This window comes from Corella eumyota, chromosome 4, assembly GCF_963082875.1.
Source record: "Corella eumyota chromosome 4, kaCorEumy4.1, whole genome shotgun sequence".
Taxonomy (NCBI): domain Eukaryota; kingdom Metazoa; phylum Chordata; class Ascidiacea; order Phlebobranchia; family Corellidae; genus Corella; species Corella eumyota.
This window is the reverse complement of record NC_137493.1, coordinates 4,941,498-4,958,438: the sequence shown is the minus strand read 5'-3', so window position 1 is coordinate 4,958,438 and position 16,941 is coordinate 4,941,498. Positions and strand designations below refer to the sequence as shown.

Here is a 16,941-nt window from a genome sequence, read left to right as displayed (position 1 = left end):
AGCCTACTAAAATCTAAGCATTCTAAAAACAATAGCCTACTTAAAAATGTACAAAAATATATAACCCAACGTCTATAAATGACAAAGATTTTTTACTGTCAAATTTGCTGAGAATATTTACAATACCACTAAATCAGATTATATAAAAATTGTTATTTGGGCCATACTTTTATGGATTATTGGTATAATTAAGTAAAGGCTACAAATGACAAGCATGGATACAAAAAAGGCATAGTAAAATTGTGCAAAAAGTGTCTTATTTTGCTATTATTATTTCAATTTTTTACAAAATATTGCCGCAACAAATTAAAAAAAAAATTAATTTAAATAAAACTTTAGTAAAAAAATGCGAGAACTTATATTTATACGTTATGGGATTTTGTCCACTTTATTAGTGTCTCAGGAGATCTGTACAAAAAAATTAGTTTGGCATAAAGCTTTTCTTCCAACTTAAATTTTTTGGTTTCTCGTGCAAGTGATATGTCATCACATAGTTTAAGGATTGCATCCACATTGGGAATCTCTCTAAAAGAAGGTAAATTCTTAACATATTTAGTTCTTAACATATTCAATATTCTTAACATATTTAGTGAAAGAAATAAACAAAGATTTAAAAAAAAATGTAAAGAAGGATTTAATATATATATAAATGTAGTTGGGAATTTCCAAATGGGTTTTTCTTTACAACTTACTGTTTATTTTTATATTTTTTTTGCCTTTAGTTGATTTTAATATCTTTATTTGATCATTAGTTCAGTTTTAACACAGTTGCTTATTTAGTTGCATTTTAAATTGTGTAATATTTTTTTTATTTAATGCACCTGAATATCAAAACTTACTTAGGTATCATTGAAGAGCTGGAAACAAACATCACCCATCTTAATATTTTTGCTGCCATGTATACATATACAGAATATAGGCCTAAAACACTTAGGAAAATAAAAATTGTATTTGATTAAAACTTAGTAAAACATCTTGGGTTGTCAACGATTGTTTCTATTTATAAAATATAATCTTTAAACCCCAACCAAGGTATAATTAGGTATTAGATAGAAAATTCATTTCTTGTTTATATATTATTTTATTAAAATTTACTAAAATAAAACATTACTTACCCTAGTTTGATAGCTTTGTTAAAATAGAGTGGTGAAACCTTGTAACTGAAAATAATAAGGTCAAATGAATTTGTACCGTTTTCTTTTAACACCCACCAAGATACTCCTGTAGTATGTTGTAAGGCAACTGACATATCCGAGTAATCTAAATAAAAATTAGACAGATACACATTACATTAAAATCTGGGTATCAATGTAAGTTAATGCTCACAGTATCACTAAAATAATCTTATTGTTAGACCCTGCTACTTTCCAAGACATAATCCAACTTTAAGTAAGGGCCTACCATTGGTTGTGGGCAAAAGTTTTTTGGCTGCACAGGCTGTACTAGTTGATTCACAGGAATTTTCTGTAATAGTGGATCCAGGTGACAATATAAATCTCGGGTAAAAATTTGTCAACTTTCTGTAAAATTAATATCAATTCCCATTATGTATTAAGTTGTTATTTAATTTAGATACCTTTGCACCATGGGTAAATTCACATAGTTTGCAATAGGCAATTGATTTAAAACTTTTTTATAAAACAGTTGATACACTACCCGCTACACGCATTAATGAAAAGAAGCTATAGTTTTTTGAAAATTTTTCTAAAAAAAAAGGAAAAAAGTGTCACTTACAAGGGTTTTGGTGAGTTGGTTGAAATAATCTTAAATAATTTTGATCTAATTTGGTCATAAGGCTTTAATGTTCTTTTAGTGAAACCTGTATATCTGTTCATGGAATCCTGATCAATTCTATTATAAATAAATATAAATTTTTGAATTGGTATGTTTAAATTAGATGTAAATAAAAAAATTAGTAATAAATTATTAATATTACAAAATAATAAACGATTTTATAAGGATAATTCTTACTACTAGTTTGACAACTTATTAACATCAAATTATGTTTGCTTTATTCTAATTTTTAAATAAAACTAATAGTAGATATTAGTATTTAATAATGGCTTACAAACTTTATGTTATGGATTATACCAATAAATTATGAAACAATTAAGTTTGCTAAAATATATTTAAAATTACACTTTTATTTTTAATTTTGTATTGTTTTTATAACTGTAAATTTTATTTGACTTAGTAATAAGCCAATTATGTTATAAAAAAGTTTATTATTACATTACCTAGTGAATTTAATGTAAAGTTTAAAATGAGTTTAATATAACTTGCTTTGTTAGAGTCCATTCAAATAAAAGAGGAATATTTCGAGGGTTGCTGTTGTTTAGTCTACTAGCAAGTAATGTTCGCTGTGGAGGACTTATAGCCCATGTTGTCTTCGACTGGCCGTCAATTGCCACAGTTACAACTTCATTGTTACTAAATCCAGATAAAAAATTGGAAGCAACCTAAAAAATACAGCCAATTTGTATATTAAACATAACATAGACAAAATTACTTTTGTATTAATATATATTTCTTACAGAGTTGTTGGTATATAGTTGACAAAAATCAGCATACTGTTGTGGATTCCAATTACTAATTCTGTCTTGACCACTAACCTCTTGAAAAATTGGCTAAAAAACAGAAATTTATATTTATGATTACCAATTAAAAGTAAACTTAAGGAGTATTTAAAACAATAAAAACAATTCAAAGTAAAAAAGTTAAAAATCCTAAAAAAAAACTTAAACAGCAAAATATACCTCAAAACCTTCCAAAGAAACTTTAATTTCAACTTGTGTTGGGTTGTTTTGATTTCCCATTCCATGAAATGCCACGTACATGAATATTAAGGGACTCAAGATAACCAAAAATAATATAACTAGACAACCAGCAACAAACCCTTGTTTTATTTTGTTTTGGGTTGCACCAGATTTTTGTTTGTCTTTCTAAACAATATGTATAACATGACCTTACAAAATAACTATCTTGCCACTTTACTGTTCTGCAAGTTTGTAGTTTAACTAAAATAATAAAATTTTAAAAATTTTTTTTTTATTTTAACCAAACTTTACATAGACAACAAAAAAATTAATCATTATAAATTTAAGAACTTACTGCTTCGTAAACTCTCCTGCCTTTTAAATCAAACACCTCAACATAAATTGACCAAAACTTCATCCATTCACCGAACTGTAATGATGTCTTAGTACAAGCCCAATCTAAGCTAACTGTTATATCTGCCAGAAATGGTATAAAAAAATACCTAGAAAATGTAAAAGGCAACTTATTTTAATTTGTTTCAAAAGTTATCTAATTTTAAAAATTAAAGTAGGCTATAAAGCTTATATGAATTTTTTTAAAGTAAGCTATGAAAGCAGTATTAAATATTTTTTGCTAAACAGTTAACCTTTTATAAAAATTAAAAACTAAAATGCAAAAATTAAATAAATGCTTACGCCTTAAAAATTAACCATGCGAAAAAATTATGAGATTTCATCAGTGAACCTCCAACAACTGTAGTTGGGTAACCTGCTCTTAACTGATATGCAGATAATAGAAAATAAATTGCTTTGACAAAATAATATAATTGAGCCACATGATTTTCAAAAAAAGGTCTAAAAGGATACAAAAAATAAAAAGCCTTGAATTTACTTAAATGAAGTAAAGATAGATGGTTATCAGAAAATTATGTTTCTTCATTAATATGTGCAAAATATTTTTAACTTTTTTTACTAAAGTTTACTTTTTGTTGATATAAGGTAGTAGAAAGAATAACCAAAGGTGAAAGGTTATAATCAAAAATATTTGATACCAATATCTAAGGTCCCGGGATTTTAAAACATGTAGAATGCGATCAACAAACATTAAGAGTAACTACAGTAAAGAACGAAAAGTTATAAAAAATATTTTTTGTATAAAATTAATTTAAATAATAATATTTTATATAAATCATTTACAAAAAAAAAATTTAATTTACTTATATTTATATACTTTAGTGGAAAATATAGTATGTAATATTATGTATTATATAAAAAACATCAATACAACATTTAGGCTATACAATGTTACAATTAATAAAAACTTTTTTACCTGAATTAACAAGATTGCAAGAAATCCTGGAGAAACATTATTTATTTTCAAAGCAGAAATTATATTAGACCGTACAGGGTATGCCTATAAAAAAAGTGTTATATTTAAAAATGACTGATATTATAAAAAAAAATATTTCTTGTACACTTTTAAATATAAATAAATGAATCCATAAATAGTTATGGTCATAATACTATGCATTTACATGATTTAACATGTTTTAACTCTTTAAAACAGAAGTAAACATATGAAAAACCCTATTCTTTTAAAATAAGGGCTTACCCCGAATGCATAGTATCCAAAAAAGGTGATAAAACAGTTAATAAGCTCACAAAAGAATATATACCCATATACATCTGATACAACATCACATTTTTGGTTGAAAATATTTCTGCAACACTTGCACCTACTGTTAAATATTTGTTGTGGATATATTTCAAATGTTATAATCTATTATTACAATTGTAATTGCGGTGTAATTGCGGTCTGGTTACAGTAATTGCGGTGTAATTGGGGTCTGGTTACAGTAAGACTAACCAGATTATTAATCATAATTAAAAAAAATAGCATATATAAAAACTGTAGAAAAGTGTACCTTGAACAACATCCATCTTTTACCACATCACTCTCACGATTTTCTTCATCAGATGTTGCATCTTTATTTATTATTATTGTTAATGGTTTGTTTATTGTTAATAACATAATTTTTAAATTTAATCTTTAAATGTTTTAATATTATTTTAATAAATTTAAAATAATAATATTAAATTATATAAATATTTTATAAATAAGTTTAACAATATGTTATTTAAACTATTTATTTTACTTTTAGTTAAAATGATTAAATACCATTTTTAAATTTTTCTTCGATTTTAGTATAAACTTTATTTGAAATCCATAATCCATGACTCTGAATAAACATGTAAGTCAATAGTCTTAACTTTTTTATAATAAACAAATACTAAATGAGTAAAAAATAAAAAAATGTGAAGTTCTGGGTGTAAGTAATATGTGCCTTTCTTTGTTTAGGATGTTAGGAATGTTATTAATAAGATTGTTAATTTAAAAGTTTTTAAAATTCTAGCCAAGGCAAATATTTGAAAAAAGTAAGATTGTTGTTGTTTAATATTTTAGATTGTTGTTTAATAAATAGTTTAAACACTTGTAGTTAATAAAAAATACTTTTTAAATAGTTTTAGCCCATATAAGAAATTCGGTTACTTTTAAGTTAAAAAAGTGTAGGAACACACAAACTAGTTGCACCCAGTTCAATACAATCAAACCAATTCTTTGGTAAATTCCCAAAAATCTTGGCCACCAGAAAGGATAGATTTTATTTGAATATATGTTTGCCTCAGTGTTAAATCGGGATGAAAAGATCATGTTTAAGATTATTACCACCTAAAATAGAAAATAACCTTAACACGAAAAAACCACATTCACTATTTAAAAAAAAAGACACAAATTAACACTTTTTAAAAAAAAGCACTAACATTTTTTGAAAAATGTTTATTACATCTTTTAAATTTAATTATAAAAAAGCAACAAAATTTGATTTTTAAGCACTAAAATAAATATTTCTGATCAATTAGTGTAAAATTCGCATTGCCAAACCTAATTTTTTAATTTTTAAGCAAAAAAAAGAATCACATACCAGTAAATATCCAAAACATATTATCCAGAACACTTTATGTGATCTTGGGTTATGAAGTGTTGACCATAAGAATAACATGCATGGAAGAAGCATAGACAATATAGAAGCAGATAACATTAGGTTGAGGACAAACAAAAAATAACAAACCAAATCTGTTCTCGATAGTATGAGGTAACTGAAATATTTATTTTAAAAAAATATCTTGTTAAAAAATTTTACTTACAAAGTTTTTTTTAGATTATATGTATATTTAAAATGAGGTAAACTTCTTACCATAAAGCACTTAAAAGTCTCAAAACACAACAACAGTTTTTATCAAATTCAACTGGTTGCATAATTTTCCCCACCTGTTGATAAAACAAGTTAATTTTTATGGCAACAAAAAATATTTATTAAAATTCTTTTTTTCCAAATATATTTAAAATTTGTAACTAATAGATGCTAAATTGTGTTAGGGATTCCTAAAACGGTTTATACAAAGTAACATTTTATAAGAAATGCTGTTTTAGTTGATAGTGTTAATAGTTTTGTATTTTAGTACACCAAATATTAAAAAAAAATAACAAAAATATTAAATATAACTTTTACTTGTTGCTGATTCATACAGCAACATTGCATGTTGATATTTCTATAGTTACTGTTGAATTGGTTTAACTTTAGTGTAATGCAGCAACAGGTACATGCTGTAATAATAGAAAAATATAGCATTACATTAAAAATTTGTTTAACAACTGCATTTACAGAACTGCATTTACAGAATGCACATTAAATATTCTGTATGTATATATTCTTAATGTGTAGCCTATATTTATGTTTATTTGAATTTACGAGTCGAATTATTCTATATAAACATAAGTAAGTTAATCTATTTTTAAACATTACAACAATTAGGTTCTTTATTCGTAGCTTCATCAGGTTCTTTATTCGTAGCTTCATCTTCTTCATCACTTCTAGATACGATAATTGTCTTTTTATCTTCGAACATTTGATATTCACCAGATCTAGTTGCTGTTTATATTTGCAATACAGTTATAGGATTTTTGTACTACAAACTTTTTACACATTGATTAAAAAATATTCCTTTTTTACAAAAAAAAGTAGAAAATGATGGAAAGTGCAAATTTTAAATAAAGGGACATGCTTGTATTATTTTCTTATGTGTTTGCAATTTAACGTAGGTGCAAATCAATACCATTTTTAGGGATGTTATGTGGAATTTTTAAAAGGCTCTGTGTGTGTTGAATACCAATTGATTTTTTGGGTATATTTTAGTTTTTTTATTTGAAAATTAAAAAAATTTTCTGGCCTATATGTATTATTATTGTGGAAGCAAACACATACTGTTATGAATATTGTGCAAACCTACACAATTGTATATAAAAAAATAGTAAACTTTTTTTTACCTTGAATATGCTCTTCATGTTTATACTCTAAGTTAGAATATCTGTACATATACAGTAAATATTGCTTTTAATATAAGTGTTTTTTAATATAAATGTGGATGGTAAATTATTTTTTTAATACAATAAAAAGTGTTTAAATAAACTTTAACCTAGACTTACAACTCGTTTAAAGCATTTAATGATTTTTGTTGATTTGCTTTACTTTCATGGACTTTTTTAATTGATGTAGAATAAAAAAGCTCTGCTCCTCTGTGGAAATATAGAAATAGCTTAATGTTTATAATTTTAAAACTTTTAAAATTAATATTTATGTTAATGTTTGTTAATAAAACATTTTTTAATCTTACGTTTTAGGAACTACTTGTTCCTGTTCATTATGATTTAAATTGTCATTGTCACTTGTTTGTGGTGGCAGCTAAATATTTACATTAATAAATATATTATATTTCTAGATTGAGTTAGAGTATCAAAAACAATTTAAAAGAACAATAACACAAGTATTGTCTGTTTAACTAATTAGATGCAAGAAACTTAATATTGTTTATATGTAAACATGTAAAAACCTTAAAATTTAAAATACTTTATATAAAGAAGATGGATAAAAATAAAAAATTTGGCAAAATTATTTTTAACAGGCAAACAAAATCTTTGATGTTACGAAAATGTATCAAATTGAACTTGCAAAGCCTATTATAATATATTGTTTAATATACTTGTATACTTGTAAAATAATGTCTCTAAATTATAAATGCAAAAAAAAAAAATTTATCATCAATATTATTAAATTACTAATAGAAAATTAATATTAAATTATTATAAAACTAATAGCAAATTTTACCACAATTGTTTCTTCATCATCTCTAAATTTGGTATAAGACTAAATTTAATAACAACAATATTTTTATATATTTTTTAAATAAACTTAAATAGTAAAGGCAATTAATGTATTATTTACCATATATTTTTGCTTTGTTTCTGTAATATAAATATATTATTTTTTTGGTATTTTTATTTACACCTGAATAAATTTTAAATAATTTAAAGAAAAAATATTTTTATTTAAAAAAAAAAAATTTAATGTTAAATTATCGACTGTTTTTTCCACTTCAATCCGTTCTTAAAATATACAACTAAAGCTTGTCTTATTTTACGATAAAAAAACTAAAGCACAAGATTAGTACTTTTTTTTAAAAATTTACATAACATGCTAATGTAGGTTTTTCGTTATACTAACTATAGTTATATTGTGAATACAGTATTTAACACTAATTTCCTTAATGATTAGCTAACTAACGATTTCATAAATTAATATTACTTTGGACTAAAGTAAATATAAAAAAGTTTCTGCAAATATCAAGCAAACAGACGTGCAATCCGTTGCGCTTACACGAAAAGTACGCCAGCAAGTCAGAACTGGTTAAGCTAATTACAGCTTTGAACCTTGTTTTTAACTTTTGTTATTTAATAAATATAAAGTATATGTAACAACTATATTAAAATGTTCATCGTACTGAACGTTTTAAAATATACGTTATAATAAGCAGGTAAACTTGGCATGGGTAGACTAGGTATACTAATTGGAGTGACATGTATCGCATATGCAATATACGTGCCCTTGCCGAAAGGATGGTTGGATAGAAAGGAAACCAGAATTATTGCATTTACCTTAACAACTATACAAAATATTTGCGACAACTTTGTAACGGTAAACTAATTTCCTTGTGTATATTTTTGTTTCTTCCTCACCTACTTTTGTATAGTAAAAGTTACAATAAGCCTTTAAAAATGATTATCATTTTTTTGTTTATTTTGTATAGAATACTGTTCAACAGGCTTTGGGTTACGACAATTGGGCGTTAATGCGTTGGGTTTTTGAATTGCCGAAATTAAAACAAACTGAGGGCGTCACCGTGACCAACGAAACGTGGAACGGGATACGTGTGCTAATATTTACTCCCGACAATAAAAAAGGTAAATCCGCAAATCTTCAAATAATAAAATATGCACAATAAATTTAAACATTACAACATAACATTGGCATTGGGTGGTATTACTATTAATAATAATACATTTCAAAAATGCATAATTAGCATTTTCTTTCTATGCATAAACATACGTTTTATTAACAGATACTTTTAAAGGTCCTGGAGTTGTATATTATCATGGAGGCGGTTTTACACTTGTAAAACCTGGTAAGTGTGATCTTTCCTCTTATGAATGTCTTTCTTAAACTTTTTTTTTTTTTAAATTTTTGTGCTTTATAAAATTAACTAATATTTTAAGTGAAAATTAAAAAGGGTAACCATTATAGAAAAGCATTATTCACACTAGTAGGATTTTTACACTTTTTCTATACTGTTTATATTCATAGATCTGTACAGTACTTTTTTGGGTCCTATGGCTAAGAAGATCAACGCAGTTGTAATCGCCCCAGAGTAAATATTACGTGTATTCTAAAGTTTGATAAAACAAATATTTGTATTAAATTAAAGAAGTAAATGAAATAACTATGCATGTTGTATTTTAATATCTTTATGCTTAAACTGTTTCATATAATTCTTAAGTTTGATTGTTTATCCATTTAAAAAGTAAACTCCATAAAAAAACAAAATATTTAGCTACAGAAAAGCGCCTCAATTTCCTTTCCCAGCTGCATACAACGACTGTCTTATGGTGGCCAAAGAATTTATCAAGAATGCGGATCGTTTTGGAGTTGATAAGAAACGAATAGCTCTCGTCGGAGACAGCGCTGGTAATATTGTTATTTAAAAAAAAGTTGCTCACGCTGCACAATTCATTTTATTGTTAGGTTTTGCATACAAATTATAAGGCCGATCTGTTTGTTCGCATTAGACATGTGTTTGTTTTAGATTAAGTTTTAGGCTAATAAGTAACAAGGTTTATCAGAAATTACATCGCGATTTATTAAAGTTCAAACATACCTAATGGTAAAATCGCATATTTTCTAAAAACAAAACGCATATATTGCCTATAGCTTGTTGATAATATGCTGTTTATATATTATTTTAGGTGGAAACTTGGCTGCTGCTGTAAGTCTTGAGTTGCAAAACAAAATTCACTCTCAATATCTTATTTATCCGGTTTTGCAATTTACGCACTACCATTTACCTAACTTTGAATCTCACAAGCATGATCCAGTACTTCCCGAACGTTTACTTAATCGATTTCGAATGAGTTACTTAGGGTAGGGCGTTTTTACAAAAAGCTATTTAGTGAACTACGTTGGTGCTTCCTACGAAAATGTACTTTATCTCAAATGTTTTGCTAGATTTGATGAAGACCCAAGAATGCTTTCCATATTAAAATATCATGGGCATCTATATAAAGATGGAAAATTTGACTATGACTTTTATGAACATGTGAACACCGATAACATTCCGGCAAGGTATACCATATGTATGCACTATGAATTTGCTTGTCATATAGCTGCGCAGTTTGTATAAATAAGATAACATAGCTTATTTATATTGTTGTTTTTAAAAACAGGTTTATAAAGGAACCTTTTCCTGAATTTCCCCTTACCATAAGCTTAAAAGCTAGTAATAATTTAACAAGTTTGGAGAGAAATCGTGTTAAAAAACTGCTTCTTGATCCGCGACTGGCACCGTTAGCTGCTAAAGATGAACTTCTTCAAAAAACACCTAACGCTTACATTATAACATGTGACTGTGACACTTTAAGGGACGAAGCGGTATGTAAAATGTTATGTCACCGTTAAATGTAATAACTCTCATTTTTTATTATCACTTGGCCAATTTCAAGTTGTTTTATTTTATAAAATATTTAGATTATGTATGTTGAACGTTTAAAGAAACTTGGTAAAGTTGTCGAGCATGTTAATATAAAGAACGCACCTCATGGAGCCATTCGCTTTGAAAATGTTGACGAATACAAAGCTGCTTCTTTGACACTTTTAGAAGCTATAAAAACTAAATTAATTGGCAAAAAATAAAGTTTAAATTTAACAAAATTATTGCAATTATAACGTATTAATTAATTTATTTTTACTGCTGTCTACTTGTGGTGGTTGTTCAGCAAAAATTCAAACACCATATAAGCTTTAATAATATTCTTTACATAAACATAAAAAAAAAATTTTTTTTTGTCGGTTATTCGTTTGCAAATAAACGTTATTGAACAAAATAAAAAAATAAGTATGGACGTTAAACTTTTTTTTTTATATTATATCTATAGCAATCTTGGTTCGCGCGAAAGACCACAAGTAAAAATATTTTTTTCAGCATCACTCGATCAATTTTTTAAGTTAAGATACAGTTGGAGTGGGAATCGGGAGGCCTCCCGCTGGTGTGGGAGGCCGACCCCGCTCCCTATGGTGGATGTTAGAAGAGCCTTATTCAATATAATAAGTGCTCTAAACATCATCAACACATTGCACACATAGGTTTGCTTTATGCAACAATAACTGTTTTCTCAGATTCTAAAAAAAGTTGTTACGTTTAGTTGTTAGTTTGTTTTATTGTTACGTTTAGTTGTCGGGTTGTTAGTTTGTTTTGTTTGGGTTATATATCATTCGTTTGTTTTGGTAATGTGTTAGTTCAAGGATAGGCTAAATTTTTTTAAGTTAATAAGTCTGTTAGTAGACAGTAGAGAGTAATTTATTTCTGATAATTATCAATTATCTGATTATACAGTTATAGGTTGTTTAGTTTTGTATTGTACAGTATCTTGTGACTGTTTATTTGCACTTAAGAATTGTCAGAATATTGTTTGAGTATATATAAATTGTAATATGGTATTAGAATATTTAGTTGGTAGAAGAGTATGGTTTAATGTATAGCTTACTTTAACATTTAAACTTGTATTCTATAAAGTATATATGTGATTTATGTTGATAATATTACAAATATATTGCCGTGTTTAAACAATATTATCTATCTTTTAAATAACATTTTACGGTATGTGCGATTTAGAAAATAAGTCATTGGCGAGTATAGAACGTTCGCTAAAATACCGGTCTATGAAACACATAATTGATGTAGCTGGGTTTAAAAATTCATGTAATTTCTGGTACAAATAACCTAAATGCATAGACAGATAGACCTATGTATGAATTTGCAATTGTTTTCGTGTAATTCTATTAATTACAAATATTTTTTTTAAATATTAAAATGATTGATGTCTTTCTATAAATACGAAGTCAAAAGTATGTAGCTGATAACCTTATTTAAAAGTAAAAAGCTAGTTTAAAATTAGGGTAATTTTTTTTATAGATAAGGTATTTTTAATTATGGGAAATGAAGCATCTTCACAGTCACAACAATATGGAAAAAAAATTCAGAACAACATTCCTCTAAACTGGTCAAAAGATGAAATAAAGTCAACAGTATCTCCAAGAGAGGGCCAGGCTGCAGCAGCCATTGGAACGAAGTTGTATATTTTTGGTGGTGTTATATCTATAAATGGACAGGAAGACCAAGAGTCAAATGAACTGTTGGTTTATGATTCTAATGATCTGACTTGGTCAAAACCAAATCCAGGGGAAATTCAACCAAATCAACGCTCTGGGGCAACAATGTCTGCAGTTGGCAATAATTTGTATCTTTTTGGAGGTTTAAGCCAATTTACTGGTTGGATGAGCGATTTTTATTCTTTTGATACTTTAGGTAACATCTGGAGAAAAATTGAAGCACCTGGAGGTCCTAGTTGTCGCGACAAGGTGATGTCAGCATCAGTAGGAGATAAATTTTATGTTTTTGGTGGATTTGGACCTTCTGAAGAAGAGGTCATCTCAGAGAACTCCTCTGCAGATAACGATGAGTATGAAGATATGGAGGACAGTTTGCAAGAAGTTCGTGACACGCAGACTGGTGCTGAATTTACATGGTCAAATCAACTGTTTTGTTTTGACACCAAGCTTGAAAAATGGTCTTTGTTGCAACCAAACAGTGATGCACCAAGCCCTCGGGCTGCACATAGTCTTACAACAATTATTGACCCAAATGGAAAAGAATGGTTGTATGTTTTTGGAGGAAAAGACAGTCAATCCCGCCAGAATGACTTATGGAGGTATGACATTGATGCCAATAAATGGGAAGTGTGTAATGGATTAGGTTGCCAACCACAACCAAGGTCTTTTCATGCTGCTTCTAGCATAGGAAGTCGATTAATCATACATGGCGGTAGAGGCATCGCAAACCAGCATTTTAATGACTTCAATCTGTATGACACTTCTACTAATCAGTGGTTTCAGCCTGAGGTTACCAACAGTGATAATGAGGTTGCAGATATGTTTCTTCCACCTCAAATGGGTTTACACTCACTCTGCATTTGCGGTGACAACTTGTTGCTTTACGGAGGTAGTTCTAATCTTGATCCAGCAACAGGTACCTGCACAAAGTTTAACACTGATGTATATAGGTTTAAATCCAGTGATCTTCTCTCTGGAGGAGCTGTTATGGTGGAGGAAAAATCAGAAGTATCGGAAGATGAGCCAGCAGCTCAAACTATGCCAGATTTTCTTAACTTAAAACCAAAGGAACCAGAAAGCACTTCGATTGATCATTAATAAAAAATTGATCAGAAGTTTATTTTGAAAGATGTTTTTTTATGACAAATTTATGTCGAAGTATTATAATAAGTTTAAAAATGTTAATACTTGCTAAGATATTGGCTTGCTGCGCATTTATAAACTGTGCTGAAAGAAAGAGTAGATTTCTAATGCAGTGTAATCATTAATTACACAAACGCCAAATTGTGCAATTAAATTTTAATTTTTTTCTTACACTTAATTAAACAATTCAGTAAACTTTTTTAAACATAGCCCTTTTTAAAAAATATATATTTTTAATGTTTTTTTTATCAGGTTATTATAGTTGAAAAGTGCCAAAGTTGTTTCAATTTATTTTTTGTATTTTTGTCGAAAAATCATTAAGTTAATTTAAACTTGATAACAACTTTTAGTTCAATGAATATTTAACTATGTATAATTGAATTTTGAACCATTTTTGAACAATTAAACAGTAATACTTTAATCCTATAACTTCCAATTTAAATGCTAAAAATTGTTAGTTTGTCTTTATTTTTTAGGTATTTTTTAGATAATTAAGTAACTTTTAGAAAATACAAAACACTTAAAAGGGCAGATAGGTTTTTAAAATTCAGGAAACTCTTTTAATTAATTAGAATTATTTAGGTAAGTGTTACAATTAATATAATTATTCGTTGCTTAAGAAAAATAAACTTTATTTATTTCGATTGATTTAGAGTGATTATGTCTAAAAGTCAGAACTCTGATGCAAGTTGGACCGATTCTATTCTGGAAAGTCAGGCAGATGAAGTGGCACAAACAGAGTAAGAGGATTTTTTTTAAAATTTGTAATTGTAAATATCTACTTAAATTAAACAAAAAAAAAAAATTTTAAACGACTTTAGGACTTTTTTAAATAATTCCTACTTTAGGAAAAGTTTTTTGCTTTTTTTGAAATTGTAAAAATTCTACATGTATTTTTAATTGTAATATACATAACTATTGTAGTGCTGTAAGTTAAATAGTTTTAAATTTTGTTTTAACAAAATTAAAATTTAAAAAACCACACATAAAATTTCTAAATTAGCACCAAACTTTAGCAACAAAAAAATAGTTAAAAAAATCATAGTTTTTTTTTCAATTTTGGTTCTAGTGCTGAAAGAATTGCAATAAGAAATGAATACAGGGGTTTGATTGCTGCCACACAAAAAAATAAAGAAGATTTAGCTAAACCAGAAAATGACGGTTTAGTAAATTGTATTAAGCAAGCCAACCAGTTATTTAAAAAAGGTTTGCGTTAAAATTAATAAAGTTATTTGGTCACAATGTTGTATAATTTTTGTTAAACTTAAGTTAAAAGAAATCTGTAGTTTTTATATGGTTTACGTTTAATTATATAATCGCTCTTATGCTTACTTCCTTTGGAAATTTACATGAAAATAGATTTAACTTGCTACTTAATTCTTTTTTGTTGTTGTACTATTTTAACAGTTTTTTAATATTATTTTAACATACTTGTAAAATGACCATGACAGTTAATTTTTTTAACCAGTAAAGGGTCCAAGAGAAGCAGCGTTAGACTTTAGGTTACTAACCTTAACAGTGTCAATTGGGGCAGAAAAAACTAATGCACTGAACACTGATCTGGTTGCTTTTCAATCCGATGAATTTATGTTAAAATTGGTATATTTATTTCAATTTTATTTATTTAATTTTTATTTTTATGCAGTATTCTATATTACTGAGCATTATAATCGAAAATATGGTGCAAAAGTGTTTTGTAAAAATTTTGAAATTATACAAAAAATTTTTTTTTGAGTCTAAATTAAATTTTAGGTTACGCTGATGGGAGGTAGTGTTTCCACCCAAAATCAACAAGACATTTTAATTCCCGACTCTGGCTGGGAAACACTGGGAAAAGAGACTACCAAATATTTTAAAGGAATTGTGCCTGCGCTACAGCCACTGTAATTTTTGTATTTTTTATATATACCTTTTATATTTTTATGATCATTGAGTCTATGCTAAGGCATATTATATTGTTTTAAAGTTGCTGTAGAAATATTTGCAGGTTGTAAGGTTTTATGTAGTAAACCTATTAGATTGATTAAGTGTTACCTTTGACATAATTAAAAAAAATATTTAAAACATATTGTCATATATAAATTGACAACCTGTTACATATCTGATAATCATTTTAATGTTTATGTACAAAAATTTGAAATCCAGACTTGGTATGTTGGAAATTGAGAAAAAACGGCCAAAAGCAAGAACGAAAGCAACAAACGAAGAGCCAGGAAAACTACAACAACCAGCTCGTATCACTAACTACGGAAACGATCGAGAAGAAGCAACCCCACAGGAAATTGAAAAAGTTTTTCAAAGAATTAGAATTTTATATAAAGAGTATCGTGAGTTAATTCAAATTAAAAACCTTTTTTAAGCACTTACAAGAAAAAAAATTAATTTTTTAATTTTTTTTTAACTAGCTTGGTGTAGATGGTATTAAATTGTTAAACTTGGTCTGTAGAATTCTTTAAAACCTTCTTTTTAATAAAAACATTTTATTTTTTGTACCACAGAGGACCCAATCGATTATTTTGAATTAGTTGTAAATCCCCAATCATATGGTCACACAATCGAAAACATTTTCCATCTTGCTTTTTTGGTGAAAGATGGTTTAGTTAAAATTTTATTAAACGAACACGGCTTGCCTGTTGTTAGGCCCCTTAAAGAAAAGTCAGTAAAAAGTAAAAAGCGGTCAACGTCAGATATTTGTAATCAGGTATTTTTATTGCAGTTTTATTTTTTTAACCAATTCTGAGCAAATGTATGATTTTAAATTTTTGCTTTTTTATTTTAATTATTTTTTATAGATGATGGTATCCTTATCTGTAGAAGAATGGCAATCTATAGTTGAGGTTTATCAATTAAAGGGTAAAGAACCTAATATTCCACCCACCAATTAAAAACAATTTTCTCCATTTTTTTATCGTTTTTAGCAGCCATTTATATTAGCTAATGTTGTTTGTATATTTGTTCTTGTAATGTTTAAATACACACTGTGCATTATTATTGTTCATTTGTAGTTGTTTTTAGGTAATTTTTAACTGGATTTTTTTGCATGAAATCACAACCAGAGTTCTATTTCTATTTTTAAATAAAGTATAAAAAATGTAGTTTTGCAAAAAAATAGTTTTATTTATCAGAAACAATAATAGGACAAACTTCAATAAACCATAACCTAAATTTAACCAAAATTAGTTTCTGCTTTTAGGTTTTAATTTGTA

General features: G+C 27.1%; 3 protein-coding genes across 3 annotated transcripts; all 3 read left to right on the top strand.

Moving 5' to 3' along the window:
- Positions 1 to 8,698: 8,698 nt before the first annotated feature.
- LOC145749980 (arylacetamide deacetylase-like) lies at positions 8,699 to 11,390 on the top strand. The gene is made up of 10 exons (XM_082565881.1): positions 8,699 to 8,848; positions 8,961 to 9,114; positions 9,273 to 9,335; positions 9,515 to 9,578; positions 9,762 to 9,895; positions 10,174 to 10,348; positions 10,433 to 10,549; positions 10,651 to 10,855; positions 10,952 to 11,105; positions 11,359 to 11,390. Exons 1-10 carry the CDS (start codon positions 8,699 to 8,701, stop codon positions 11,388 to 11,390), a joined length of 1,248 nt encoding a protein of 415 aa, XP_082422007.1.
- A 61-nt stretch (positions 11,391 to 11,451) lies between these two features.
- LOC145749878 (uncharacterized) lies at positions 11,452 to 14,211 on the top strand. The gene has a single exon (XM_082565759.1). The coding sequence runs from the start codon at positions 12,413 to 12,415 to the stop codon at positions 13,688 to 13,690; it is 1,278 nt and encodes a 425-aa protein (XP_082421885.1). The 5' UTR covers positions 11,452 to 12,412; the 3' UTR covers positions 13,691 to 14,211.
- Positions 14,197 to 16,782, top strand: LOC145749879 (EP300-interacting inhibitor of differentiation 3-like). Its single transcript, XM_082565761.1, has 8 exons — positions 14,197 to 14,317; positions 14,389 to 14,475; positions 14,805 to 14,941; positions 15,204 to 15,334; positions 15,488 to 15,618; positions 15,881 to 16,062; positions 16,234 to 16,436; positions 16,528 to 16,782. Exons 2-8 carry the CDS (start codon positions 14,396 to 14,398, stop codon positions 16,618 to 16,620), a joined length of 957 nt encoding a protein of 318 aa, XP_082421887.1. The 5' UTR covers positions 14,197 to 14,317; positions 14,389 to 14,395; the 3' UTR covers positions 16,621 to 16,782.
- Positions 16,783 to 16,941: the final 159 nt, after the last annotated feature.